Source organism: Oncorhynchus kisutch, linkage group LG3 (assembly GCF_002021735.2).
Source record: "Oncorhynchus kisutch isolate 150728-3 linkage group LG3, Okis_V2, whole genome shotgun sequence".
Lineage (NCBI taxonomy): Eukaryota > Metazoa > Chordata > Actinopteri > Salmoniformes > Salmonidae > Oncorhynchus > Oncorhynchus kisutch.
This window is the reverse complement of record NC_034176.2, coordinates 59,289,624-59,315,612: the sequence shown is the minus strand read 5'-3', so window position 1 is coordinate 59,315,612 and position 25,989 is coordinate 59,289,624. Positions and strand designations below refer to the sequence as shown.

The 25,989-nt window shown below is 42.2% G+C and overlaps 1 protein-coding gene and 1 long non-coding RNA gene across 3 annotated transcripts; both read right to left on the bottom strand.

Annotated features, from left to right (window-relative positions):
• Positions 1 to 2,481: 2,481 nt before the first annotated feature.
• On the bottom strand, positions 2,482 to 5,591 carry LOC109872801 (uncharacterized). Of its 2 annotated transcripts, XR_004206223.1 has the most exons (8): positions 5,216 to 5,591; positions 5,017 to 5,129; positions 4,871 to 4,911; positions 3,631 to 4,778; positions 3,390 to 3,476; positions 3,112 to 3,202; positions 2,951 to 3,037; positions 2,482 to 2,880 (listed from the first exon to the last, which is right to left on the bottom strand). It is a non-coding gene; the product is annotated as an uncharacterized LOC109872801 (long non-coding RNA). The 2 variants fall into 2 exon arrangements; XR_004206222.1 differs by having other exon boundaries at positions 3,390 to 4,778.
• A 734-nt stretch (positions 5,592 to 6,325) lies between these two features.
• Positions 6,326 to 25,585, bottom strand: LOC109886229 (alanine aminotransferase 2). Its single transcript, XM_020477962.2, has 11 exons — positions 24,995 to 25,585; positions 20,827 to 20,916; positions 16,117 to 16,225; positions 15,562 to 15,695; positions 15,104 to 15,347; positions 13,813 to 13,892; positions 13,549 to 13,685; positions 12,853 to 13,027; positions 12,588 to 12,743; positions 12,269 to 12,381; positions 6,326 to 8,620 (listed from the first exon to the last, which is right to left on the bottom strand). Exons 1-11 carry the CDS (start codon positions 25,313 to 25,315, stop codon positions 8,509 to 8,511), a joined length of 1,671 nt encoding a protein of 556 aa, XP_020333551.2. The 5' UTR covers positions 25,316 to 25,585; the 3' UTR covers positions 6,326 to 8,508.
• Between the last annotated feature and the right edge of the window lie 404 nt (positions 25,586 to 25,989).

Below are 25,989 nucleotides of genomic sequence, written 5' to 3'. Positions count from 1 at the left end.
GGTTGCAAGATCGAATCCCCGACCTGACAAGTTAAAAATCTGTCGTTCTGCCCCTGAACAAGGCAGTTAACCCACTAGGTCGTCATTGTAAATAAGAATTTGTTCTTAACTGACTTGCCTAGTTAAATAAAGGTTACATTTGTATTTATTTAAATAAGAGCGTGGGGCCTAGGTTTGAGCCTTGGGGTACTCCCTTGGTGACAGGCAGTGGCTGAGACACATTTTCTCACTTTATACACTGCACTCCGAGAGGTAGTTAGCAAACCAGGCCAAAGACCCCTCAGAGACACTCCTTAGTCGGCCCACAAGAATGGAATGGTCTACCGCAGGTAATCCCAAATGGGGGTATGCAATGTCGCTAGAGGTACGCCAAATAATGTGATTCATGTTTTTTGCTTCACATTTTCAAATGGTACATATTTTCCAACGGGGCTATACATTTGGGAGTTTTTCCCCCCTCGCCTGAGTAACCTTGACTCACTGCCAAAAATAAAATTATACCATCTAGTGTTCAGCGAAATAACAATGTCAAATACAGGAAGCGAAGTCAAATAATTAACATCCAATCACATTAACCATTACTGTTACGTTCCCCAGTTTCTGTGTTGTGGGTTTGTGTATATTGCAGGAAATGGTTTCCTGGATTCCCCCAAGCAGCTGATTGGTTGGCCCCATTGCAGATTTGAGCTCTGATCCCGCCCTCTCGTCAGGAGATACAGCTGTCTGCAATTACAAACTCCTCCAACTGGATAAAAGCCAGTGTTCCCTTGTTAGGAGAGAGAGCTTCTTGGATGTCCTGTGTTTGTTGTGCAGAGACAGTGTAGTTGAAAGTATTTTGTAGCTGCTACTTCTGAGGTATGTGTGTGCCAATAGGACTGTGTTTTTTGATTATTGAAGTTCACTTTAAGTTAGTAATTATTCTGTTTTTGTTCCCAGGGGGGAAGGCACCTTGGGAGTGCTTAGGCAAGAGGCCTGCGGGCATACACACATACTACACCAGTAGTACGTACTCTGTCTATGCACACTAGGTAAGAAGACCTGGGCGGACCACCCCCTGTATTTTGTTTAGCGTGCCAGGTGGCGTTAAGGTTAGGTAAGTTGTGGGTAGGCAGGTAAGGTAGGAGAGAGGACTAACTTTTACTTTCTTTGGTTCCATCCAGCCCCTTTTCCCCACATTAAGGAAATAAATTCCCAGTTAACAGTAATATTCTGCCTGTCATCCTTACCTGCACCTAAAATCACATACCTCTTTCACTCCACAGGGAGTTGTGTAGCAGGGTGTTGCATTCCCTCCAAGAGGTGTGCTTAAGTTACTCTTGGGGAATTCCAGTAACAGTCCGTACGTAGCCAAACGTAACTGCTGCTCATCTGTACTGATGGCGCGAAAGCCATGACAGGGAGACATGAGTGGTAATGCGCGTGCAAGCAGTTGCTCCGGACACCACTGAGGCGCTTGCTGCTTAATGCTTGAAAGACTGACACTGAAGTGAAAGTTGTTAAAGGTTACTGAACTCTCGTATTTTCTGCACTATGCAATGATAGGCAGCGACCATGTAACGCTTACAACCGAAGTCTGGTGGTTATCAAGGGGCAAAGTATTGACACCTTGAGACGAGCTTAGTTCTTTACTGACCATAATGTTCACTTGTCTGACGCTTGCATTAGTTTCTCGCCTGAATGATCTGAATCTAGGATTACAGGGACTCTCCACAACTATATTCAATGTGCGGGATGAAATTGAGGCAGATTAAGAAGTTGTAGTTCTTTCTGCATTAACACAGATCTTTCCATAATTGTATGATGTGTGCAATTGAACTCAAGGTTACAATGTCAATGTGATATATAGGTAGGCACCCAAATTGGGTACGCAATTACAAACTGGATTCGTTATCCCTTTCATGCCCTGCCTCCAGTCCATTTATCCATATCTGAAGAGAGCATCATTGAAATTGCAACAAGTGCTTGTGAAAATGTAATTTAAAATCAGTTGCCACTGCCAGATGTCTGGATTGGGTTGCGCTCAGAGTATCCTAACCTGGCGAAACACTGTTAAGACACTGCAACCACGTACCTTTGGAAGAGTGGATTCTCAGCACTCTGGACAATTATTTGACCCTCGCCAATATAACCCTACGTTGCCGTTATCTGCATTTTTTCAAGCACACCATTAACTTGAAATATTCACGTTTAATAAAGAGCAAAATATTATTTCATTTGTGCCCTGGTCCTATAAGTTGTCACTTCCCACAAGCCAGGTTGTGACACTCATTCTTGTTTATTAAATGTACTATATAGTGTGTGTGGCAGGCTTACAATGATGGCAAACAATTTGAGTGTGCTGACCCTGGTATGCAGCTGGAGGTTTAATATTTGAAGGGGTACAGAACTATAAGAAGTTTGGGAACCACTGGTCTACCATATCAAAAGCTTTGGCCAAGTCAAAAATAGCAGCACAACATTGCTTAGAAACAAGGGCAATGGTGACGTCATTGAGGACCTTTAATGTTGCAATGACACATCAATAACCTGAGGGGAAACCCCGCATAATACTGTAGACATTAATAAAGCCAGTCAGAAACTTATCAATCAACTAACACTTTTGCTAAACAGGGCACACTTGCTTAACAGTTTGACAGTTGTCAATACAAAAATATTCAATAGGATGCTCACAACCACCGACTTCGTGGGGCTATATATTCCTCACCAGCCAGTGAACATAAATATACAAATACAGAACTATTTATTGAATCAAATTTTAATTTGAAAGTAAAACATGCATAGGTGGCATTAGTGGCTCAATGTTAGACGTCTTGGTATCATTGCAGACTAATTCATAGGCTGAGTCACTTTGACTTTGTTGAAAAGATAGTCCATCAGTTTCTAAATGAGAAATTTCAGAATTGTAGGGGATATCAATATGATATGAGAAATTGACAAGAATATATTTTACCATCAACTTCTGCATCTGGAGAACAGCCATATCATCCAGTAACCCGATGTCAACATCTTCAACAGTATCATCAGAGAGGCACAAAGTCTTGGGAGAAAATGGGACTAGTTTAGACTGCTTGAAATAACTTAAAGCCCAACAACCTCAATATGAAAAGTTACCTCTCCATGGGATGTAGAGATCATTACATGTGGAGACAATCCAGACAGGGAGCAATACAGGTGGTCATCACTGGCTGACCGCAAAACAGATCTAGAAACCAAGGAGAATTTAGGACAGAATTAATTTGATGAACTCAGACATCCCTTAAAATATAGCAGTTTTGAAACTAGTGACAGTGCAGTTGACTAATAGTATTTTGGACCTAGTAATTGCAGAATAACTGCACTCTGACTGCAATCTTTTTTTTCATAAGGGATTGTGATATGTGAAGACAAACCTGTGTTTCGTCCCAGTCAGTGGAGATTGATCACTGATTTTGGCAATGCGAGTTTTGGTTATTTTTGTACTTGTGGATGTGGCACTCCTGCAAGAGCAAATGAGCAGAATCAACCAGAAGAGGGCGTTTCAGCTAACGCTACTGAATTAGTTCAATAGGGTGTTTAATAAGTGGTGGACTGGAACAAAACTAGCAACCAGCCGGTTGCTCGCCAGGACTGATAATATATAGGGAGATATACCGTAGGCTTCCAGTGCTTGAGCCATTGGCAAGTGATCTGGCTTTCTTGGAAACCTTTAGAAGAAAGTAATTGTATTAAATTGTATATATTTAAGGGGAAATGCCTGCTCTGTTCCCAATCACACATTGGCCTAATGCCATGCAAATAAAGTGGGATCTAAACTATACCTACCTCAGCCTAAACATCAGCACCACAGCTAACTTCCACAATGCTGTGAAAGATCTGACACAAGGAAGCAAGGGCCTTCTATACCATCAAAAGGAACATACAAGTCAACATCCCAATTACAAAAAAATACTTGAATCAGTTATAGAACCTATTGCCCTTTATGGTTGTAAGGTCTGGGATCCACTCACCAACCAACAAATAGGACAAACACCAATTTGAGACTCTGCAAAAACATGTGTACAACAAAAAAATGCAGGCAGAGCAGAATTAGGCCAATACCCATTACATTTTATAACTGCCTTAAAATAAGCAATTCACAAACCTTACATACAGCCATCACCTACAGCGAGATTAACCTAAAGAGTCCCTTAAGCAAGCTGGTCCATGGGCTTTGGTCATAAACAGACCCCAAAGAGCCTCAGGACAGCCACACGATTAGACCCAACCAAATCATAAGAAAACCAAAAAAAGATTACTTGACATATTGGAAAGACTACCAAAACAAAAGAGCAAACTGGAATGCTATTTGAACCTGACCAGATAGTACACCGTGGTAGACTATTGCATCGTTATAACACTGTACATAGCCATATGACATTTGAAATGTATTCATTTGAAAATTGTGAGTAATGCTACTGTTCATTTTTGCTTGTTTATTTAACAGTTTATTCTGAGGCAGTCGATTGCGCGCTGGACTTCGTCCTAGAAGGTCGAGGGTTCGAGACCTGCTCCCTGCTATTTCATTACAATACGTTTCCCATGATATTAAAGCCCTTTAAATTGAATTGCTAGCTACCTTTGATGGTTCTGTTGTAGTCTTCCTTTTATGAGCTGATGCACCTTCACTTATTTTGACTACAGAAATACGAAGTGTATCGTTAATGGCAAGTTCGCGCATTTAAGTTAACTAATGGAGGAAATAAACCATTACCTTTACTGACCTTCCTTGTGAGAGGCTGGTGAATCTCGGGTGATTCGGTCTGTAAAAAAACGTTATGTTCTGACATTTCTGTAGTATGCCACAGGGAGGCATCCATTTACAGCCTGTCTGATAATCAATGTTTAGTCCTACCTTTATGGCGATGGTGACTTCATCTCCCGAATTGCCATCCGCTAGGAAAGAAAAGTGGCAAACAACCTAAATAAAGTCAACATGCATGCATTCCAAATAACATTTAAAATACATTTGAAAACCACACCATTTATTAAATCTATCACCACGGTTTTTTGAAGCGCAGGTGGCATTTTCATCAATTCCACTTTGAAAACTCGATCTACTGTTGCAAGAGTCTGCTCCAATTTTTCCTCCATCTCGTTTATACGTTCTTGTGCTGTAAAGGGAGAACATTGTGAATTCAGTTAATTTGAGGAACATGGAAAACTGACGGTAGAGATGGGCCTACTTAAAATGAACAACCTTTCTCGAACTGTTGAATAAAAAGCGTCCCTTGCTTTTGGCGTATCTCCTTGCTAATTTGACCATCTGCGTGTCCTTCTGTCTGTGTCCTTCTGTCTGATTCCTTCTGTCTGATTCCTTCTGTCTGATTCCTTCTGTCTGATTCCTTCTGTCTGATTCCTTCTCCTTCTCCTTCTCCTTCTCCTTCTCCTTCTCCTTCTCCTTCTCCTTCTCCTTCTCCTTCTCCTTCTCCTTCTCCTTCTCCTTCTCCTTCTCCTTCTCCTTCTCCTTCTTGGTGCCATGGTTTCAACCGTGTGCCTTCTTCCCCTGCCGCCACACCTCCTGAACGCTGATTTATAACCTTCAGGACGGACACCAGGTGTTCCTGACCAGTCAATTGACCTCAAATTTACCCTAGAATCCACCACTAATAACTCAAGTCACTAACCATTAGTGCTGGGCTAGGAGAAAACTGCACCCTTGACGTGTGAGTCAATCTAATATTACTTTAAAAGACGGCCAAGTTTAAGATGTATGAACAGTTCAGCACTCAGGTGGAAGTGTGATATGCAGTTATTCAATGACTGGTGGAGAGCAAATTGTCCTCCTGTATTAGAGGATAGACCGTTTATTGTTGAACTGTGTCATTGTAGTTTCTGATGTTTGGTTAAATGGCTAAATATTAGATTCAGTAGTTTCCCCAAGTACAATCATTCAATTCAGTTCATATTGCATGAAACTGAATCTGTGGATATTTCTTTAGAGACCATTTATGCGTTTACACAGGCAGCCCAATTCTGATCTTTTTTTCCCCCACTAATTGGTATTTTGACCAATCACATCAGATCTTTTTCAGAGTGTCTTAACAGCACGATTTGCCAAAGGCAGTATACGCTGGGCGCAGCCCAATCCAGAAATCTGGCAGTGGCTTCTGATTAAATTCAATTTTCACAGAACCGCTTGTTGCAATTTCGATGTGGCTCTCGTTCAGATATCAGTAAGTGGACTGGAGGCAGGGCATGAAAGGGATAACAAATCCAGTTGTTTGTGTCAATTAAACAAATATCCGTATTGAGCTGCCTGTGTAAATGCAGCCTTAGTTTGAGACAAAAAAAAGATTTGAATCATCTCTCAAAATGGATCTCAAAAGTATTTATTGTACAAAACACAACAGAAATAACAAAATAAGAAATCCAAATCTGGAAAAACATTTTTTTAATTAATATCCAAAACTTAAACATGACAAGATAAAACTAGGGTTAAGTCTTATTTCAGTTAGAAACTTGATATTTATAAGCACATCGATGTTGAACCCAAAACCTTTTCCAGTTAACTTTCAGCTCATGAAGAAAGAATGTTGAAAAGAAAGCAGGCACACAAATGAAAAATTTAGCAGAAAATGTGCATTTTTTAAAAATGTCATAGTATTAATAAAAATATATTAATTTGTTGACATTCTCAAAAGTCACTCAATGTAAATTACAGCTCATTGCCATTGAAGGCACCCCATTGCAGTCAAATGTTTAAAAACAATTCATGTTGAGGTCAGTCAAGAGTTTCATACATTGAATGGCTCCCGAGGTTACATTAATGCTTCAACACTTCATTCAGCATTAAACTGCATACAAAAATAGAGATGAGATGATACGGTATCAGAGAACCACAGTTCATCGGCTTGCTGAATTCATTGGACTGAAGCTTTAAGACTGCCTTTTGTGGGTCACTATGCTCATCTCCAACCTAAAAAAGGAAATTGTAAAGTGTTTCACTGTAAATGCTGTGTAAATGCTGTGTTTCACTTTACAATGACATTTCCTCCCGCTTGCAGTGTGCAGAAAGAGACACAGGCAGAAGGATCCCAAAAACATTTTACAAACAAAAACACTGAAGTGCATTCAACCCACCATCTCCATCGTCTGAGATGTCACCGTACTCCCTTTCTCGTTCTAGGGTGTGATACAAATGTGAATGAAAGACATAAAGCCACTGTCACTAAAAAAGTGTAAACTATCTATGCAGTAAATAGCCTAATAAGGGCACATGTCGATATACAGTATTATCAGAACCTACATTTCCCTTGGTTTGACCTTTAAGCTCATTTCAAAGTAGCACACAAACAACTGCATTTCTTTCCATAACAAGCACATAATACTGCAACTAGGCAGAGAGTACGGGACACACACACACACACACACACACACCCCCCTTGAAAAAAAAAACTCTCCAAGTGCATCTGACACCTCAGATCAGTGTCATGCTAGACAGGTACTATATGGGTAAACATGTGCCCAACAGGGAGCTATGCAGGCTCAAAGCTTTATGACTTGGCGAGACAGGATGTTGTTATAAATGGTGAGGAGAATCCCTCCCTGCTGTTTTTCGGACCAGAAAGAGCTGATGTAGCAGTACTCATTGTCCGGAGTCCATGACCTACAGAAACAACCTCTGTTCCCCAGTTCCATTTGGCACATGGAAATGTACAGCTGGTTCTAAGATAATATTTGCACTTACGGTGCCCCACAGTGTAGAGCACTAACACAAAATGTCTCTAAGGAGACAGAAAAGCCTCAAGACAGGTAGAAAATACAAAACAGTGTAAATAACTTCCAGGGCACAAAAACAACAAAATGGAGTGCTAGAAAATAATTCCCCAGTGCATCCTCTATAATGGAGCACCTTTGCGTACATCACAATGTACATTGCTTTAGTGTTAAAGGGGCAATCAGCAGTAGTTACGATAAAACATCCTCACTGCCAGTTTCAATACAAATCTGAGGGATGGGACTGGAGAATTGTAACCAAATTCATAGCCAGAGCAATGGATGCAAGGACCGATCATCCATGAAATCAATATTACAGTTTTAACCATGTTAAGGCTATATATTTTGATTACATTTACAAAGCTTATATTTGTGTTCTGATGGGGTACGAATGCTTATGAAGCATTTACAAGTTGTATTCTTCAAGAATCAATTTGTACATTGAACTGCAATTTAATTTACAAGTCCTAAAATGTATGTAGCAACTGCAGATTGCCCCTTCAACATCTCTGTACAGACGGCATAGTTTCTCCCCACACTTTAACCTCGTCTGACAAAGGCACAAATGTCTCTCAAACAAGTACTGTTCCTAAAATCGATAAAACTTCAAGCAATCATAGGTTACACTAGTAGAGTAAAAAAGGGGTTACTTTTTCTACTTTACATTGTTAGTCGACACCGCTGTAAATGCTGTTTTTGTTTGTGTGTTAAACATTCTCAAACTGGGACTATCTGAACTGTTTCAGTGCGTCCTGTGTGTCATCCTCTGTGCTCTCATCTCTTTGGTTCCTCCAATGACGCGTACTCCTTCAGAAACTTGATGTGGAAATCCCGGAGCTTCTCCAGGAGCACCTTCAGCTTCTCTGTCGTGGGCAGAATGGTCATTCTAGGGGGAAATCATATGTAAGACAACGTGGCAGGTCATCTCAGATACCCAGAAGTTAAATTCTCGCGAATGTTGTTACACGTAAATCTCTCCACGAGAGACTACTTAGTGGGCAAAAGACAGACAGGGAGGAAGAGATCATTGCAAAGTAAACACAGCTTCTGTAAGATATAAAAATAGAGCTGGAATGAAAGGAGGCCAGCTATTCAGTTAGCTCCTCTCCGGCTAGTGTAATATTTGCAATTTCCAGCTCAGTTAAATCTTTTTAGTTCACTTATGCAAGCGAGATGTCAGTGCCTGACCAATTTGAGCCTGGTAGACGTGGCACTGTAATGATTAGGTTACAATGCGTCAATGCACAGTTTAAGTCGGAAGTTTACGTACACCTTAGCCAAATATATTTAAACTCAGTATTTCACCATTTCTTTACATTTAATCCTAGTAACAATTCCATGTCTTAGGTCAGTTAGGATCACCACTTTATTTTAAGAATGTGACATGTCAGAATAATAGTAGAGAGAATTATTTCTTTCAGCTTTTATTTCTTTCATCACATTCCCAGTGGGTCAGAAGTTTACATGGTACAAAATACTAATTGAGGGTATTGCCTTTAAACTTGGGTCAAACGTGTCGGGTAGCCTTCCACAGGCTTCCCACAATAAGTTGGGTGAATTTTGGCCCATTCCTCCTAACAGAGCGGGTGTAACTGAGTCAGGTTTGTAGGCCTCCTTGCTCGCACATGCTTTTTCCAGTTCTGCCCACAATTTTTGTTATAGGATTGAGGTCAGGGCTTTGCGATGGCCACTCCATTACCTTGACTTTGATGTCCTTAAGCCATTTTGCTACAACTTTGGAAGTATGCTTGGGGTCATTGTCCATTTGGAAGACCTATTTGCGACCAAGCTTTTACTTCCTGACTGATGTCTTGAGATGTTGCTTCAATATATCCACATAATTTTCTCTCCTCATGACGCCATCTATTTTGTGAAGTGCACCAGTCCCTCTTGCAGCAAAGCACCCCCACAACATGATGCTGCCACCCTCGTGCTTCACAGTCGGGTTGGTGTTCTTCAGCTTGCAAGCCTCCCGCTTTTTCCTCCAAACATAATGATGGTCATTATGGCCAAACAGTTCTATTTTTGTTTCATCAGACCAGAGGACATTTTCCAAAAAGTACAATCTTTGTCCCCATGTGCAGTTGAAAACCGTAGTCTGGCTTTTTTATGGCGGTTTTGGAGCAGTGGCTTCTTCCTTGCTGAGCGGCCTTTCAGGTTATGTCGATATAGGACTCGTTTTACTGAGGATATAGATACTTTTGTACCTGTTTCCTCCAGCATCTTGACAAGGTCCTTTGCTGTTGTTCTGGGATTGATTTGCACTTTTCTCACCAAAGTACATTCATCTCTAGGAGACAGAACGCATCTCCTTCCTGAGCGGTATGATGGCTGCGTGGTCCCATGGTGTTCATACTTGCGTGCTATTGTTTGTACAGATGAATGTGGTACAGTGCCTTGTGAAAGTATTCGGCCCCCTGGAACTTTGCGACCTTTTGCCACATTTCAGGCTTCAAACATCAAGATATAAAACTGTATTTTTTTGTGAAGAATCAACATCAAGTGGGACACAATCATGAAGTGGAACAACATTTATTGGATATTTCAAACTTTTTTAACAAATCAAAAACTGAAAAATTGGGCGTGCAAAATTATTCAGCCCCTTTACTTTCAGTGCAGCAAACTCTCTCCAGAAGTTCAGTGAGGATCTCTGAATGATCCAATGTTGACCTAAATGACTAATGATGATAAATACAATCCACCTGTGTGTAATCAAGTCTCCATATAAATGCACCTGCACTGTGATAGTCTCAGAGGTCCGTTAAAAGCGCAGAGAGCATCATGAAGAAGAAGGAACACACCAGGCAGGTCCGAGATACTGTTGTGAAGAAGTTTAAAGCCGGATTTGGATACAAAAAGATTTCCCAAGCTTTAAACATCCCAAGGAGCACTGTGCAAGCGATAATATTGAAATGGAAGGAGTATCAGACCACTGCAAATCTACCAAGACCTGGCCGTCCCTCTAAACTTTCAGCTCATACAAGGAGAAGACTGATCAGAGATGCAGCCAAGAGGCCCATTATCACTCTGGATGAACTGCAGAGATCTACAGCTGAGGTGGGAGACTCTGTCCATAGGACAACAATCAGTCGTATATTGCACAAATCTGGCCTTTATGGAAGAGTGGCAAGAAGAAAGCCATTTCTTAAAGATGGTGTGAAAGCAACACAGCTCATCACCCTGAGCACACCATCCCCACTGTCAAACATGGTGGTGGCAGCATCATGGTTTGGGCCTGCTTTTCTTCAGCAGGGACAGGGAAGATGGTTCAAATTGATGGGAAGATGGATGGAGCCAAATACAGGACCATTCTGGAAGAAAACCTGAAGGAGTCTGCAAAAGACCTGAGACTGGGATGGAGATTTGTCTTCCAACAAGACAATGATCCAAAACATAAAGCAAAATCTACAATTGAATGGTTCAAAAATAAACATATCCAGGTGTTAGAATGGCCAAGTCAAAGTCCAGACCTGAATCCAATCGAGAATCTGTGGAAAGAACTGAAAACTGCTGTTCACAAATGCTCTCCATCCAACCTCACTGAGCTCGAGCTGTTTTGCAAGGAGGAATGGGAAAAAATTTCAGTCTCTCGATGTGCAAAACTGATAGAGACATACCTCAAGCGACTTACAGCTGTAATCGCAGCAAAAGGTGACACTACAAAGTATTAACTTAAGGGGGCTGAATAATTTTGCACGCCCAATTTTTCAGTTTTTGATTTGTTAAAAAAGTTTGAAATATCCAATAAATGTCGTTCCACTTCATGATTGTGTCCCACTTGTTGTTGATTCTTCACAAAAAAATACAGTTTTATATCTTTATGTTTGAAGCCTGAAATGTGGCAAAAGGTCGCAAAGTTCAAGGGGGCCGAATACTTTCGCAAGGCACTGTACCTTCAGGCGTTTGGAAATTGCTCCCAAGGATTAATCAGACTTGTGGAGGTCTACAATTGTTTTTCTGAGGTCTTGACTGATTTCTTTTGATTTTCCCATGATATAAAGCAAAGAGGCACTGAGTTTAAAGGTAGGGCTTGATATGCATCCACAGGCACACCTCCAATTGACTCAAATGATGTCAATTAGTCTATCAGAAGCTTCTAAAGCCATGACATAATTTTCTGGAATTGTCCAAGCTGTTTAAAGGCACAGTCAACTTAGTGTATGTAAACTTCTGACCCATTGGAATTGTGATACAGTGAGTTATAAGTTAAATAATCCGTCTGTAAACAATTGTTGGAAAAATTACTTGTGTCATGCACAAATAGATAGTCCTAACCGACTTGCCAAAACTATAGTTTGTTAACAAGAAGTTTGTGGAGTGGTTGAAAAACAAGTTTTAATGACTCCAACGTAAGTGTATGTAAACTACCGACTACAATTATAGGTCACTAGCTACTGTCACATTCTGATTTAAATCCAACTGGTGAATCAGGACAAACAAAACACTGTCGTCACAGACATCTTTCTGAAAGGCTTCTCTGAATGATTGTCTTTGTAAATGTATGACGCAATGTTTCCACTATTTGAACAGTTACCTGAAGTGATACGTCCCTTCCCTCTGGCCGAAGCCACTGCCTGGAACGAGGCAGATGCCAGTCTCCTCAAGCAGTCTCAGACAGTACATCATGTCAGGAGATATTCCCAGGGACTGCAGAAGAGAGACACACTTAAAAAACTGTTTTTCTAGTTTTGGGTGTGGAGGCATATAATTATATGCCAATTTGTTGTCAGCTGCACAGTACCTACACCATGCAAGTTTTATGCGTGAGTTGAGAAGTGACAAATTCACTAATGGGTGTAGAAAGGAATCACATTTCAGCGGTAGGTTTCTAGATGGGTGTTAGGTGAACAGACCATGGCTTCCTCCACAGCTCGTGGGGGGATGAAGATGCGTGGGAAGGCGTACATGGCTCCCTGCACAGGGTTACATTTGATCCCAGGCACCGTGTTGAGGATCTGCTCAGTCATCTGGGCCTTCTCAGCCAGAGCTCCAAGCACAGCCCTCTTCTCCTGGAAGACAACACGCATACACAACACAGAGGTCAGACATCGGTCTTGGATGGCAATCAAAACTGAATACTAACAAATTAACCCCCCACCACCACATTGAATGACAGACCTTGTGGAACTGGAGATAGGAGGGTTCGTGTGGCAGAGGAGGGTTGACGATGACATCCATGGCAGCCTGTCCAGAGACAGGGGGACACAGTCGAACAGAAAGCAGCTTCACCAGCTGGGCCTTGACCTCCAGGTCGAGGTTGAGAACCTCCATATAGCCCCCTCTAAACCCACACCTGTAGGGGAGGAGGTCAGAGGAGAGGGGAGTGTGAGTGTTGGGTTCACAGTCACACGCAATAGAACCAAATTGGACTTTATCCCAGATCAAATCAACCATGGCAAGGATAATCCCATGAGCCAGTCAGTCTGCATTCCAAGGGCATAATTTTTTGGGGGGAGGGGGGCCTGGTAGCCTTGTGATTTTAGCCAACCCATCTGACATTTATACAAGCATGACAATGCAAATCAGAGGAGTTGGCTAAAGCACAGCATGGACCTGTTTCCCAGGACAACATGGCGTACTAACACAAAGGCTAACATTTTATAGTGTTCTTGTAGATCAAATACATGAGACTAAGGCGCTATACGAGCTGGACAGCCTGTTACGGATACATAGGAGAGTATAATGTACGTCAGTGACTACTTATGGGGGTCAGACAGAGAATTCAGAGTGAGCACAGACAACGTGTGGTGTTTTAAGGGTACTTTGGGGTAAATAGTGACCCCGTGTGAGGGGCACGTGGATGTGAATACTCACTCTCCTGAGTAGCCTTTGGAGGTGGAGTGAAATGAGGCCAGCTCGACAGTGTTGAAGTACTCAGGGCCCATCTCATAGAGCACCTTCTTAAAGGAGTGGAACTGACAGTCTGGGGAGTACACATTGTCCTGATACACCTGGACACACACAGGTGGATTACATCAATGGAGAATTGATACTTCTCATAGGACTGGAAATGGAGAGAAATAGTCCGGGTCCATTCAGTTCAATACACCACGGTAGTTGGAAACAGCAAACAATTACCTCATCGGACATAACAAACAGATTCTCCTCGTAGGCAAAGTGGAGGACTTCCTCGATGCACTTCTTACTCTGCACTTGACCTGGATATTGCCAGAGAGAAAGAAAGGAGAGGGGAGGGAGAGCGGTCACCACAGGTGCTGAAAATGAGAACATGGGAAACTCTACATGGGCCTTCCATCTGTACAGGGGACGCCATGACTACAAAGACAGCATGTACTGCATTATGGAGGCAGCTGGAAACCAGAGGACCACAGTATTGCTTCACGGACGGTTACTAGCCTGCCGGATGCGATTCACGTGGTACACAGTGAGGGAGAACTGTGACACACTGGTCTGGACAGGAGCCCGTTCTTAGTGCACATAAGTTGGCTTGAGCTTTGATTGTGTGGCTGTTAATGTTGGTGTTTGAGTGAGAAAGAGGCGAACCAATCACACACACAAAAAAAGCACAGCCCCCTTCATTATCAACACATCTTGCCTACAACCTTATGGAGCCTTTCCAGACTCTGAAGTCAGGAAGACTTAAAGTTAGGTGTCAGACAGACTAAGTTACAGCTATTGTAAAAGGGAGTCCAATTCCTTTACCCTAACGTCAACTTGTGAAGACAGATCCCGTTTCCTATGCAGGCTATCAACACCCATCAGCTACCCTACATGATACAGAAGAGTAGAGGGGGTTCCACATATAATATCTTACACAACATGACATCGTGACCCTTGGCCTGCTTGTTTCAATGGTGGTACAGTATCAACATAGCTGCCTCTTAAAGTTAATCATCATGCTTATTAGCCTTATGGGACATGGTAAACATTTGCAACATATAGATTTGAGATGATCATGCTTGGATATGGTGGACACTGGTCTTTAGTGTGGTGGACACTGGTCTTTGGTGTGGTGGACACTGGTCTTGGGTGTGGTGGACACTGGACTTGAATGTGGTGGACGCTGGACTTGAATGTGGTGGACACTGGACTTGAATGTGGTGGACACTGGACTTGAATGTGGTGGACACTGGACTTGAATGTGGTGGACACTGGACTTGAATGTGGTGGACACTGGACTTGAGTGTGGTGGACACTGGACTTGAGTGTGGTGGACACTGGACTTGAGTGTGGTGGACACTGGACTTGAGTGTGGTGGACACTGGACTTGAGTGTGGTGGACACTGGACTTCGAGTGTGGTGGACACTGGTCTTGGGTGTGTGTGATACTGGTCTTTGATGTGTTGAACACTGAACAGTCACATTACATAAGTAACCTAATCTCATTGTTCTGGCTGGCAAGACCCACCGGTAGGGTTGCCTGGATTGATGATGCAGATGACTCTGGGGTGACAGTGCTCCTTGGCAGCCTGGTAGGCTCTGTGGAGCTCGTTGATATCCAGGGCCCAGCAGTTGTCCTCGTCCAGGTAGTAGTTGATCTGAACGGCCTCCATCTCAGAGATGGCTGCAGAGTACAGGGGGTACTGAGGGATGGGGATCATCACACCACTCCTGGACCGGCCCTGGCCCGACACCAGCATCTTCAAGATGCTCTACGGTCAGATGAGAATATCGTTGCACAACATCAACAACTAGTAGGAAAGCATCCCAAATGAAAACGATAATGATTATAAGAGGGGGAAAAAACATGAAAATACCTAATAAATCCAATTAAATTTCAGTGACAGCTCAGACTAAACAAAGACCAACCAACTCTCTTTTGTTTGTAAGAAGATTATTCGAAAGGGTCAAGAACTAAAGACTTACCACGATGCCATCACTAGCTCCGGTGGTGAGGTAAATATTGTCCCAGTCGGCAGGCACACCCTTATCCCGTTGCTCGATGTAGACAGCAATGTCCTGCCGAATACAGTCCACTCCCTGGCTGGCACTGTATGACCCTGGAGTTAAAACACACACAATATGGTATAAACTCTGGATTTGTTTTTTTATGTTCTGTTTCAGGAAATAAATGAGAGCTTAGATAACTTCAACTTGCATACACTTTCTAGCTCCGCTGTACCATGCAGTTTTAAATGAACTATTAGGCATATCTTGCAGCAACAGTAGGTCACAGACAGAATGTTTCAAATGCATATTGTTGTAACCAAAACAATGCTAAGGTTCTGCATTTTTCAGGCTACAACGTCATTAGAGCTTAACTTAGCATCCTGTTCTTTGTCAGTGAGACAATTCTGAATGCAACCATGCACAGGAGGCCAAAGCTCCTACTTGGTCAGCTTTTAAATCTATATTATTAGGCTATTTCAACACGGGAATGTGAGTGCAGTGCACTCAGACAGACAGGCACACAGTACACACCCAAGCTCTGTCCCCCACAGCCCTGTAGAATGCGACGGGCACGTTGTTTGGCATCCTCCGGGAAACTAGAGCTGTCCAACAGCTCTGGGAATGAGCAGAGAGCCACCACCTGAACATAAAGACAGGAGGTGTTAATGTGAACTTCACCCCCATCAAGACACACAGACACTTTCACAATTGAATATGCCAATTTATTTGACATATTATGTAAATAGCTTTACATAAGCATCCCAGGTGAACCAGCAGGAGGAAAGTAACTAAAGTTATCCTTCCATACAATCATGTTGACAGTTCTAAAGGAATTTATGATTCCTGTATGTAGCCTTTGTTGCATGTAAGAACTGGTATGTGAGGAGGAGGAAAATACATGGTGTTACATACATGGTTTACACAATGACAGCCATAAAATAAGCCACTTAAAAATGGTCTCCATTTTGGTGGCGCAGTGGTTAAGGGCGCTATACTGCAGCGCCAGCTGTGCCATCTCTGTGTTCGCGCCCAGGCTTTGTCGTAACCGGCCGCGACCGGGAGGTCCGTGGGGCGATGCACAATTGGCCTAGCGTTGTCCGGGTTAGGGTTTGGCCGGTCTCATCACGCACCAGCGACTCCTGTGGCCCGGCTGGGCGCAGTGCGCGCTAACCAAGGTTGCCAGGTGCACGGTGTTTCCTCTGACACATTGGTGCGGCTGGCTTCCGGGTTGGATGCGCACTGTGCGGCTTGGTTTGGTTGTGTATCGGAGGACGCATGACTTTCAACCTTCGTCTCTCCTGAGCCCGTACGGGAGTTGTAGCGATGAGACAAGATAGTAGCTAAATTCCATTTCACCAATGAAGTTGGTTGTTTTGTAACAAAACCGATGCATATGCAACTATGGTGCAAAACAGACAGGGTTGACTTAGATTGTGGACAACATGTAAACTATATTTAGTCTCCAATGTTTATTGAAAAAAACTAATTAATTTGCACAATGAGCACTTGTCCCAAATATATCGTTACAGATATATACAGCCATATTAGCATCGACATGAAATAAGTCCAAACAAGATATCAAGAGAAAGATAAAACTTGCTGAAACGTGCCTCCTACAATTCCCCACATGGCAGCTTCTTGCCATCTGACTGTTCAGAATCATAACTCACAGCTTCCGGATCAATTCATGCGCGCGCATCATTTTCTTGACGTTGGCCAACCCGTCAATAGAAGGCAAGTGTAGCCTAGCCACAAGTAATTTACACAATCTGTTCTGTGTTTATTTGTTCGCAGTGTAGTTGCTAGGTGATGTAGAGTATGTTTGCAGATGAGATTTAGGACAGAACATTTGACCACAGTAAAATAGGCAGCATGACATTAGCACACAGGTTCTATGGTTCCAGAGGAGGAAATACTGGGGAGTGGGGCCAGGGACACAAGTCACCTTGGACAGTGACATAGCAGTGGCATTGACTGGCATCAACAAAGCTTGCTGCCTTCCAAGCTACTGAATCACATGACACACTGGTCTGCACACAATGTCATTGGCAACTGACAGATTTACTTTCAAGCCACCTGACAACGCAAGTTTATTAGAGACAAAGTAAGATGGGCGGTGCAGAGTTAGGCTTTATAGAACTACACAAACTAGGCAAAATAGACTTCACATACCGGTACTTCAACAATATAACATTTTAAAAAACAGGCCTCCTGGTACAGCTAGCCGAATAGTTCAAGTTCAAGCACTGGGGCTATTATTTTAATGATAATGGAAGATCTGAAGTGAGCTGCCCTGAGGGCGAATGTAGCCCTGGGCGATAGGGCCTAAACTTATGGACGATTCACGAGATATATACACAATGCATTTGGGAAAGTATTCAGACCCTGTGACTTTTACCACATTTTGTTACGTAAGTTTTATTCTAAAATTGATATACCCCCCCCCCCCCAATCAATGTACCCACAATACCCCATAATGGAAAAGCAAAAACAGCAAATGTATTACAAATAAAAAACTGAAATATCACATTTACATAAGTATTCAGACACTTTACTCAATACTTTGTTGAAGCACCTTTGGCAGCGATCACACCCTCGACACCTGTATTCCGGGAGTTTCTTCCATTATTCTCTGCAGATCCTCTCAGGATTTGTCATGTTGGATGGGGAGCGTCGCTGCACAGCTATTTTCAGGTCTCTCCGGAGATGTTGGATCAGGTTAAAGTTCTGGTTCTGGCTGGGGCCCTCAAGGACATTCAGAGACTTGTCCCGAAGCCACTCTGGCGTTGTCTTGGCTGTGTGCTTAGGGTCGTTGTCCTGTTGGAAGGTGAACCTTCGCCCCAGTCTAAGGTCCTGAGTGCACTGGAGCAGGTTTTCATCAAGGATCTCTCTGTATTTTGCTCCATCTTTCCCTTGATTCTGACTAGTTTCCCAGTCCCTGCCGCTGAAAAACATCCCCACAGCATGACGCTGCCACCACTATGCTTCACCGTAGGGATGGTGCCAGGTTTCCTCCAGACGTGACACTTGGCATTCAGGCCAAAGAGTTCAATCTTGGTTTCATCAGACCAGAGAATCGTGTTTCTCAATCTTTACATTTCAAGTTTAGCCAACTTTGATCTATTTGCTTGCTAACAAGGTAGAACAGTTGAAGCGTTATGAACACACCATTCTGTCTGTCTTCAACTGTTTTGAATTCTCAGAATGAGAATGAGTTGCCAATTCCATATATAATTAGTGTTTTATGCTGATTGCACAGTTATAAAAACACATACTAGACAGCTAGTATAACAGTCTTTGGCTAAAATAATTATAGTGGTACATGGTACTGCAATGTCGCGCGCAACAAATTGAGCATACATTTTCCAGAATCAATGTTCAGTGATACTCTTGTTTTAGTAGGGTCTGCTCTGCGCACAATTTGAAGAGTTGAGACAGGTTATCGTTAGAAAGGTTAACTTCTCTATTACAGTAAAATAATGTCTCAATGCGTTTCGGTGTCCATTTTTCCTTCAGTTTCCTTAACTTAAAATTTAAAAAATAAAAATAAAAACTCTACATTGTTGGGAAACGGCTCCTAAGTAAGAATTTCACAGTAAGGTTCAATCCTGTTGTATTCGGCAGATGTGACAAATAAAAATTGATTTGACCAATCCTGTTGAACCAAACCTCAAATAGCGAGTTGAATCCGCTTGTCAGAGAGGAAGAAGTGATCTCTCATCTTTGTTGACGTGAGTGGCGGAGAGGGAGGGGGGGGCTTGGTGTGTTTGTGTATATTGGAAGGTGCACAGCTTACAAGTCATTGCACACAGCAAAGAAGGAGCAAATGAGACGACACCAAAAAGACCGTGAGAATAAGCAGACAAACTCTCATTTAAAAAAATATATATAAACTTGATTCTTGAGATATAGGCATTTGGAAGATCATACATAAATTATAAATAATTCAATATAGCCCAGCCCTAGTCGATTGCTATAACAATGTGGAGCACAAGACTGGACATAGTGTAGCCCTTTCTCTAGAATGTGTACTTTCACTAGAAGAGACCATACATACTCTGTGCTCATACCGATAGCCTATCCAACACAAATTTGCTGGGTGGAATCCAACAGTAAGTCGAGTAAGAATATGCCTAATGTTTTTTTAGATGCTTTTCTTCTAGAACACCAGATAGAGATAGGTAACACATTTTGTGCTGCTGTTAAGAAATGACTGTATTATTAAGTAGTAATGAATCTGATCCCATTTCCAACCTCTCCATGAGCCGAGGACGTTCCTCTAAATGTTTCAGTGCAAATAGTAGCCTAAACAAAACAGTAGATGTGCACCCTCATCAGCCAAACTGATGCCCAGCCAAGGATGACTGATTTAGTAACTCGGAATAAACAGATAGCCGTCCTGACAGAATATTTCCTTAGCAAGATCACTGAATCAACAGTCCAGTTTTTGTATTTTTTTATATCACCTTTATTTAACCAGGTAGGCTAGTTGAGAACAAGTTCTCATTTGCAACTGCGACCTGGCCCAGATAAAGCATAGCAGTGTGAACAGACAACACAGAGTTACACATGGAGTAAACAATTAACAAGTCAATAACACAGTAGAAAAAAAAGAGAGTCTATATACATTGTGTGCAAAAGGCATGAGGAGGTAGGCGAATAATTACAATTTTGCGGATTAACACTGGAGTGATAAATGATCAGATGGTCATGTACAGGTAGAGATATTGGTGTGCAAAAGAGCAGAAAAGTAAATATATAAAAACAGTATGGGGATGAGGTAGGTAAAAATGGGTGTGCTATTTACCAATAGACTATGTACAGCTGCAGCGATCGGTTAGCTGCTCAGATAGCAGATGTTTGAAGTTTGTGAGGGAGATAAAAGTCTCCAACTTCAGCGATTTTTGCAATTCGTTGCAGTCACAGGCAGCAGAGAACTGGAACGAAAGGCGGCCAAATGAGGTGTTGGCTTTAGGGATGATCAGTGAGATACACCTGCTGGAGCGCGTGCTACTGGTGGGTGTTGCCATCGTGACCAGTGAACTGAGATAAGGCGGAGCTTTACCTAGCATGGACTTGTAGATGACCTGGAGCCAGTGGGTCTGGCGATGAATATGTAGTTAGAGGGTGATAATGGAATTAGAAGTTTATTTGACCTTGTGGTGGTTATGGTGGTACGACAGGTGATGTAAATATGACTTTGCAAGACAACACTTTTCCTGACCAATCCCTGCCCCTCACCTGACGGAGAAAGGTGATTGGCTTCTGCCCCATGGCATGTGAATCTCCAATGTTGGCTTTGATGACCTCAGTGAAGGGGTGTTTCTGACCCTGGAGAGAAAAAAAGTACAATTAAGATTCACGTTGAGAGAAAATTAGAATTTTGTAAATACCTCTGCACATATGAATAAATAAATAAATAGTTCAATACAAATACATATGAAGAACTATACTGATCAAAAATATAAAATGCAACAATTTCTAAGATTTTGCTTAGTTACAGTTCATATAAGGAAATCAGCCTTAATCTATGGATTTCACATGACTGGGCATGGACGCAGCCATGGGTGGGCATAGGCCCACCTACTTGGGAGCCAGGACGACGCACCGGGGAGCCAGGCCCAGCCAATTAGACTGATGTCTGGTCTCAGACAATCCCACAGGTGAAGAAGCCGGATGTGGAGGTCCTGGGCTGGCATGGTTACACGTGGTATGCGGTTGTGAGGCCGGTTTGACGTACTGACAAATTCTCTAAAATGACGTTGGAGGCGGCTTATTAAATTCTCTGGCAACAGCTCTGATGGCCATTCCTGCAGTCTGCATGCCAAATGCATGCTCCCTCATCTTGAGACTTCTGTGGCATTGTGTTGTGTGACAAAACTGCATTTTAGAATGGCCTTTTATTGTCCCCATCACAAGGTGCAGCTGTGTAATGATCATGCTGTTTAATCAGCTTCTTGTCAGGTGGATGGATTATCTTGACGACGGATGAAATGCTCACTAACAGGGATTTAAACAAATTTGTGCACACGGTTTGAGAGAAATAAGCTTTTTGTGCAAATGGAACATTTCTGGTTTCATTATTTCAGCTCATGAAACATGGGACCAGCACTTTAAACGTTGTGTTTATATTTTGTTCAGTGTAGTGCTGATCTAAGTAGGCTACTCTTTCTATCAGCGTAACTGTTGAGGCAGATTTAGGCCTACAAGACAGAAAAGTATATTAGATGAGTTGTCACAGCAAGTGACGGGTTAAATAATTACTCCTGTCAAGGTTGTGGTCTAAGAGCAAATACATTGCATGATTATGCATACTTGGGGGTATATCATTGATTGACACTAGAGGTCGACCGATTAATCGGAGTGGCCGATTAATTAGTTTTCATAACAATCGGAAATCGGTATTTTTGGGCGCCGATTTGACGTTTTTTTTATTTTTATATACCTTTATTTAACTAGGCAAGTCAGTTAAGAACACATTCTTATTTTCAATGACGGCCTAGGAACGGTGGGTTAACTACCTCGTTCAGGGGCAGAACGACAGATTTTCACCTTGTCAGCTCGGGGGACCCAATCTTGCAACCTTATAGTTAACTAGTCCAATGCAATAACGACCTGCCTCTCTCTCGTTGCACTCCACAAGGAGACTGCCTGTTAGGCGAATGCAGTAAACCAAGGTAAGTTGCTAGCTAGCATTAAACTTATCTTATAAAAAACAATCAATCATAATCACTAGTTAACTACACATGGTTGATGATATTACTAGATATTATCTAGCGTGTCCTGCGTTGCATATAATCTGACTGAGCATACAAGCATCTAAGTATCTGACTGAGCGGTGGTAGGCAGAAGCAGGCGCATAAACATTCATTCAAACAGCACTTTTGTGCGTTTTGCCAGCAGCTCTTGGTTGTGCGTCAAGCATTGCGCTGTTTATGACTTCAAGCCTATCAACTCCCGAAATTAGGCTCGTGTAACCGAAGTGAAATGGCTAGCTAGTTAGCGCGCGCTAATAGCGTTTCAAACGTCACTCGCTCTGAGCCTTGCAGTGGTTGTTTCCCTTGCTCTGCATGGGTAACTCTGCTTCGAGGGTGGCTGTTGTCGTTGTGTTCCTGGTTCGAGCCCAGGGAGGAGCGAGGAGAGGGACGGAAGCTATACTGTTACACTGGCAATACTAAAGTGCCTATAAGAACATCCAATAGTCAAAGGTTAATGAAATACAAATGGTATAGAGTGAAATAGTCCTATAATTCCTATAATAACTACAACCTAAAACTTCTTGCCTGGGAATATTGAAGACTCATGTTAAAAGGAACCACCAGCTTTCATATGTTCTGAGCAAGGAACTGAAACGTTAGCTTTCTTACATAGCACATATTGCACTTTACTTTCTTCTCCAACACTTTGTTCTTGCATTATTTAAACCAAATTGAACATGTTTCATTATTTACTTGAGGCTAAATTGATTTTATTGATGTATAATATTAAGTTAAAATAAGTGTTCATTCAGTATTGTTGTAATTGTCATTATTATAAATAAATAAATAAAAATTGGCCGATTATTCGATATCGGCTTTTTTGTTGAAAAATCATAATTGGTCGACCTCTAATTGACACCATCCTTTACATGATGTATTAGCCTAACCTAAGTGCTGTAGTCCTACAATTTCATTTTAATGCCCCTGTGGTGGCCCAGTATCTAAATCATATTTTGACAAGAGTATGCAGGGGACATAACAAAGCGACCCACCCTAGTGTGGTCTTGTATATGTCAGGGTGGTACACGGATCATGTGCTCCTACCAGCCCCTAGGAAGGCACCTGTTTCAGGGCTATTATTAGTTGAACTACCTTTGCCCAAGGCACACATCAATCAACTTATACAACATGACAGAGAAACAAGCGAGTGTAAGACTCAAGTGAAAGAAGAGTAGTGGGAGTAGATTTTGAGTAGTGGGAGTAGACTTTGAAGACTGGCTTTCATTCAACTGGAGTGTGGGCTATAGGTCAGTCACAGCATCAGTCTGAATGAATGAATTCCAGTTCACTGATCTTGTAGGTCATATAATTACATGTAAATAAAAGGATCTCTGTGTTGTAGCTCATAGTCATCATTAAAGTAAACTAGCCTAAACAACCCCACACAACAGTCTGGATCACAAGTGGTCCTTGCCTGATATTAATGTAAAGGATTCCGTAAACAGCACAACGTGTACATGAAAAACCGTTGAGCTAAAGGTTAGTTACTAGTAACTTTGGTTGAGCTTTCACTAGCAAAGTTCGTCATTGCCTGGTAATCAGATTGCGCCTTCTGGCATTTTTCTGTGTTTGATTCTGAATCCAAAAAGGTACTTGCACAGTTGAACTATCTCTGTTGCAGGTGCATGGTAACAATTGAATAACATGAAAGAAAATAGAAGCCACGATCACTGTTCTTTATTAAGCTTTTACGTATCGGCCTCAAGGCATTTGTCAGAGCATTTTTTTCCCAGAGTGTATGATTCTGGAAATGGAACCTCTCAGGTCCTATTTAAGCCGAAATGTTGAATATAATAAAATGAGTTTACTCTACTGGTTGTCTGCGTCGTTGGTCCTTTTGCAGGTTGGAATTTGAGCCATATGAAAGTATTCTTAGACCAAATTTTCAAAGCACAGAGTTGTGTTCACAATTATATCACTTGAAGCAGGCACAAAACCATGTAAACATGAGCACTGTACATGTTTGGCAAGTATGCATGCAAGTATTTACATAATGTGTGCATGCTTCAGGTGATAGTTATCTGAACGGACTACCAGTGCTTTGAAAAGTTGTGCTAAGACTTTCCTGTCGGTAGTCTAAGTCCTACCTGCAAAAGGACCAACTACGCAGATAACCGATAGAGTAACTTCAAATATAATTGTATTCAACATTCCGGTTTGCAGAGGACCGTTTCCAAAATCAAACAAAGAAAAATCCCGGACGGTAGATTGTTTAGTGGTCCCCAGTCAATGCTCATCACTGCCACTGCCACGTCCACGAGGAGGTACCACAAAGGTTGAGCAAGGATTGGCTCCTTATCACACACATACAAGCGGATGGATGCATCGCGACTCGAGGAGGATGATGCAACATTGTATCGGCACTGAGGGAAGACGCTACACACATAATTCTATATAAACTAGCTAGTAAGCTAACGTTACTCCTCCATTTAACCAACTGTCGTCCACTATTCTAGTTGATCATATAAAGCATGAGAGCACACATATCCATGACTAATCTTAGCTAGTTTGTTTACTGGGGGGTTGCCGACGTTACGGCGGTGTAAATAGCTAGTTGCCAGTAAATGCTGGTTGCATGAGCTCGTAGCAAGCTCACCTATTGTTTTTTTCCCCTCGCTAGTTAGAATGATAGGCAAATATGTTGTTGTCACCTGTTGCAAGCCTCTCTCGATGTCACCAGCCTTGGTGACAATGGGTCCTCTCACAGCGTACTCCACCGCTTTCACTTGCGGATTGAGGGTGTCCATGGTCAGACTCTTTTCTCGCATCTTGCCATTCTCTCTTAAAACCACGGTTGCCTCCGCTGTACTGAATCTCTTCTGTCCATACTGTTCAACGGGTCCTTGTGTTTTGAGTCGTATGGACTGCACTAAACATGAGGTTTCCCGAGCCTTTGTCCGCACAAGGGCTGGAGACTGGTTAAAAACACGTGCAATCAATGATCTATTCGCCAAGTGCTGAAGTCGATGCATGATCTCAAAAGGTTAGCTAGAAGAAGCACAGAAATTAATGACCGCTGAAAATGAAGAACGATAGTATGTGAGGAAGAGGCGATACTAGAGGGATAACTGAGCGCGAAATCTGTATTCTCCAGCAGGTGGCGAAGTTGTGTTTTTTTTCGCCATAACCAAGTGAGGAGTGTTAGTTTGGAGATCGAAGTGAGTGTCGAATTTGGTCTACAAAAATATGGAATGGCTTGATTGTGACGCGAGGCTTATTTAATCGAAAATGTGTTTCTTAATTGTTAGGTTGTTACGAGTGTACATATATAAGTAGGACACGTGACACCCCGGCAAAAACAAACACTTTATACCAGAGTTGTTCCTGTTCTTCAGATACGTATCTTCCCTCTCATTGGTTAGAATGGTCTCACCTGATCTTGCCTCATCCTGACTGCGTTCCATTTTTTAAGACATTTATTTTCATTGTTAGAGTAGCCTCTTGAGTATCTGGTCGACATAATGGATAGTCTGTGGTAATATCACCCAATCAGGTTACATTTCTGCATGCAACGTTCTGAAGGTTTGAATTTGCCCGAGTTAAGTTGAATTACCATTTCCCACACCTTCAATACTGGACTGCTAAGACTGTACAGGACAGCAATTGGAACTGGACAGCCACTGCAACAATGACTTTAAATTAATTG

Bases quoted from the DNA above. Each gene is read 5' to 3' on its own strand.
- LOC109886229 (XM_020477962.2), bottom strand. From the start codon at position 25,315: ATGCATCGACTTCAGCACTTGGCGAATAGATCATTGATTGCACGTGTT. The intron at 15,348-15,561 runs GTAAGTCTTTAG...ATCTGACCGTAG, and splicing joins GAGCTAGTGATGGCATCGTG to AGCATCTTGAAGATGCTGGT. The intron at 13,893-15,103 runs GTGGGTCTTGCC...GGCAATATCCAG, and splicing joins CAATCCAGGCAACCCTACCG to GTCAAGTGCAGAGTAAGAAG.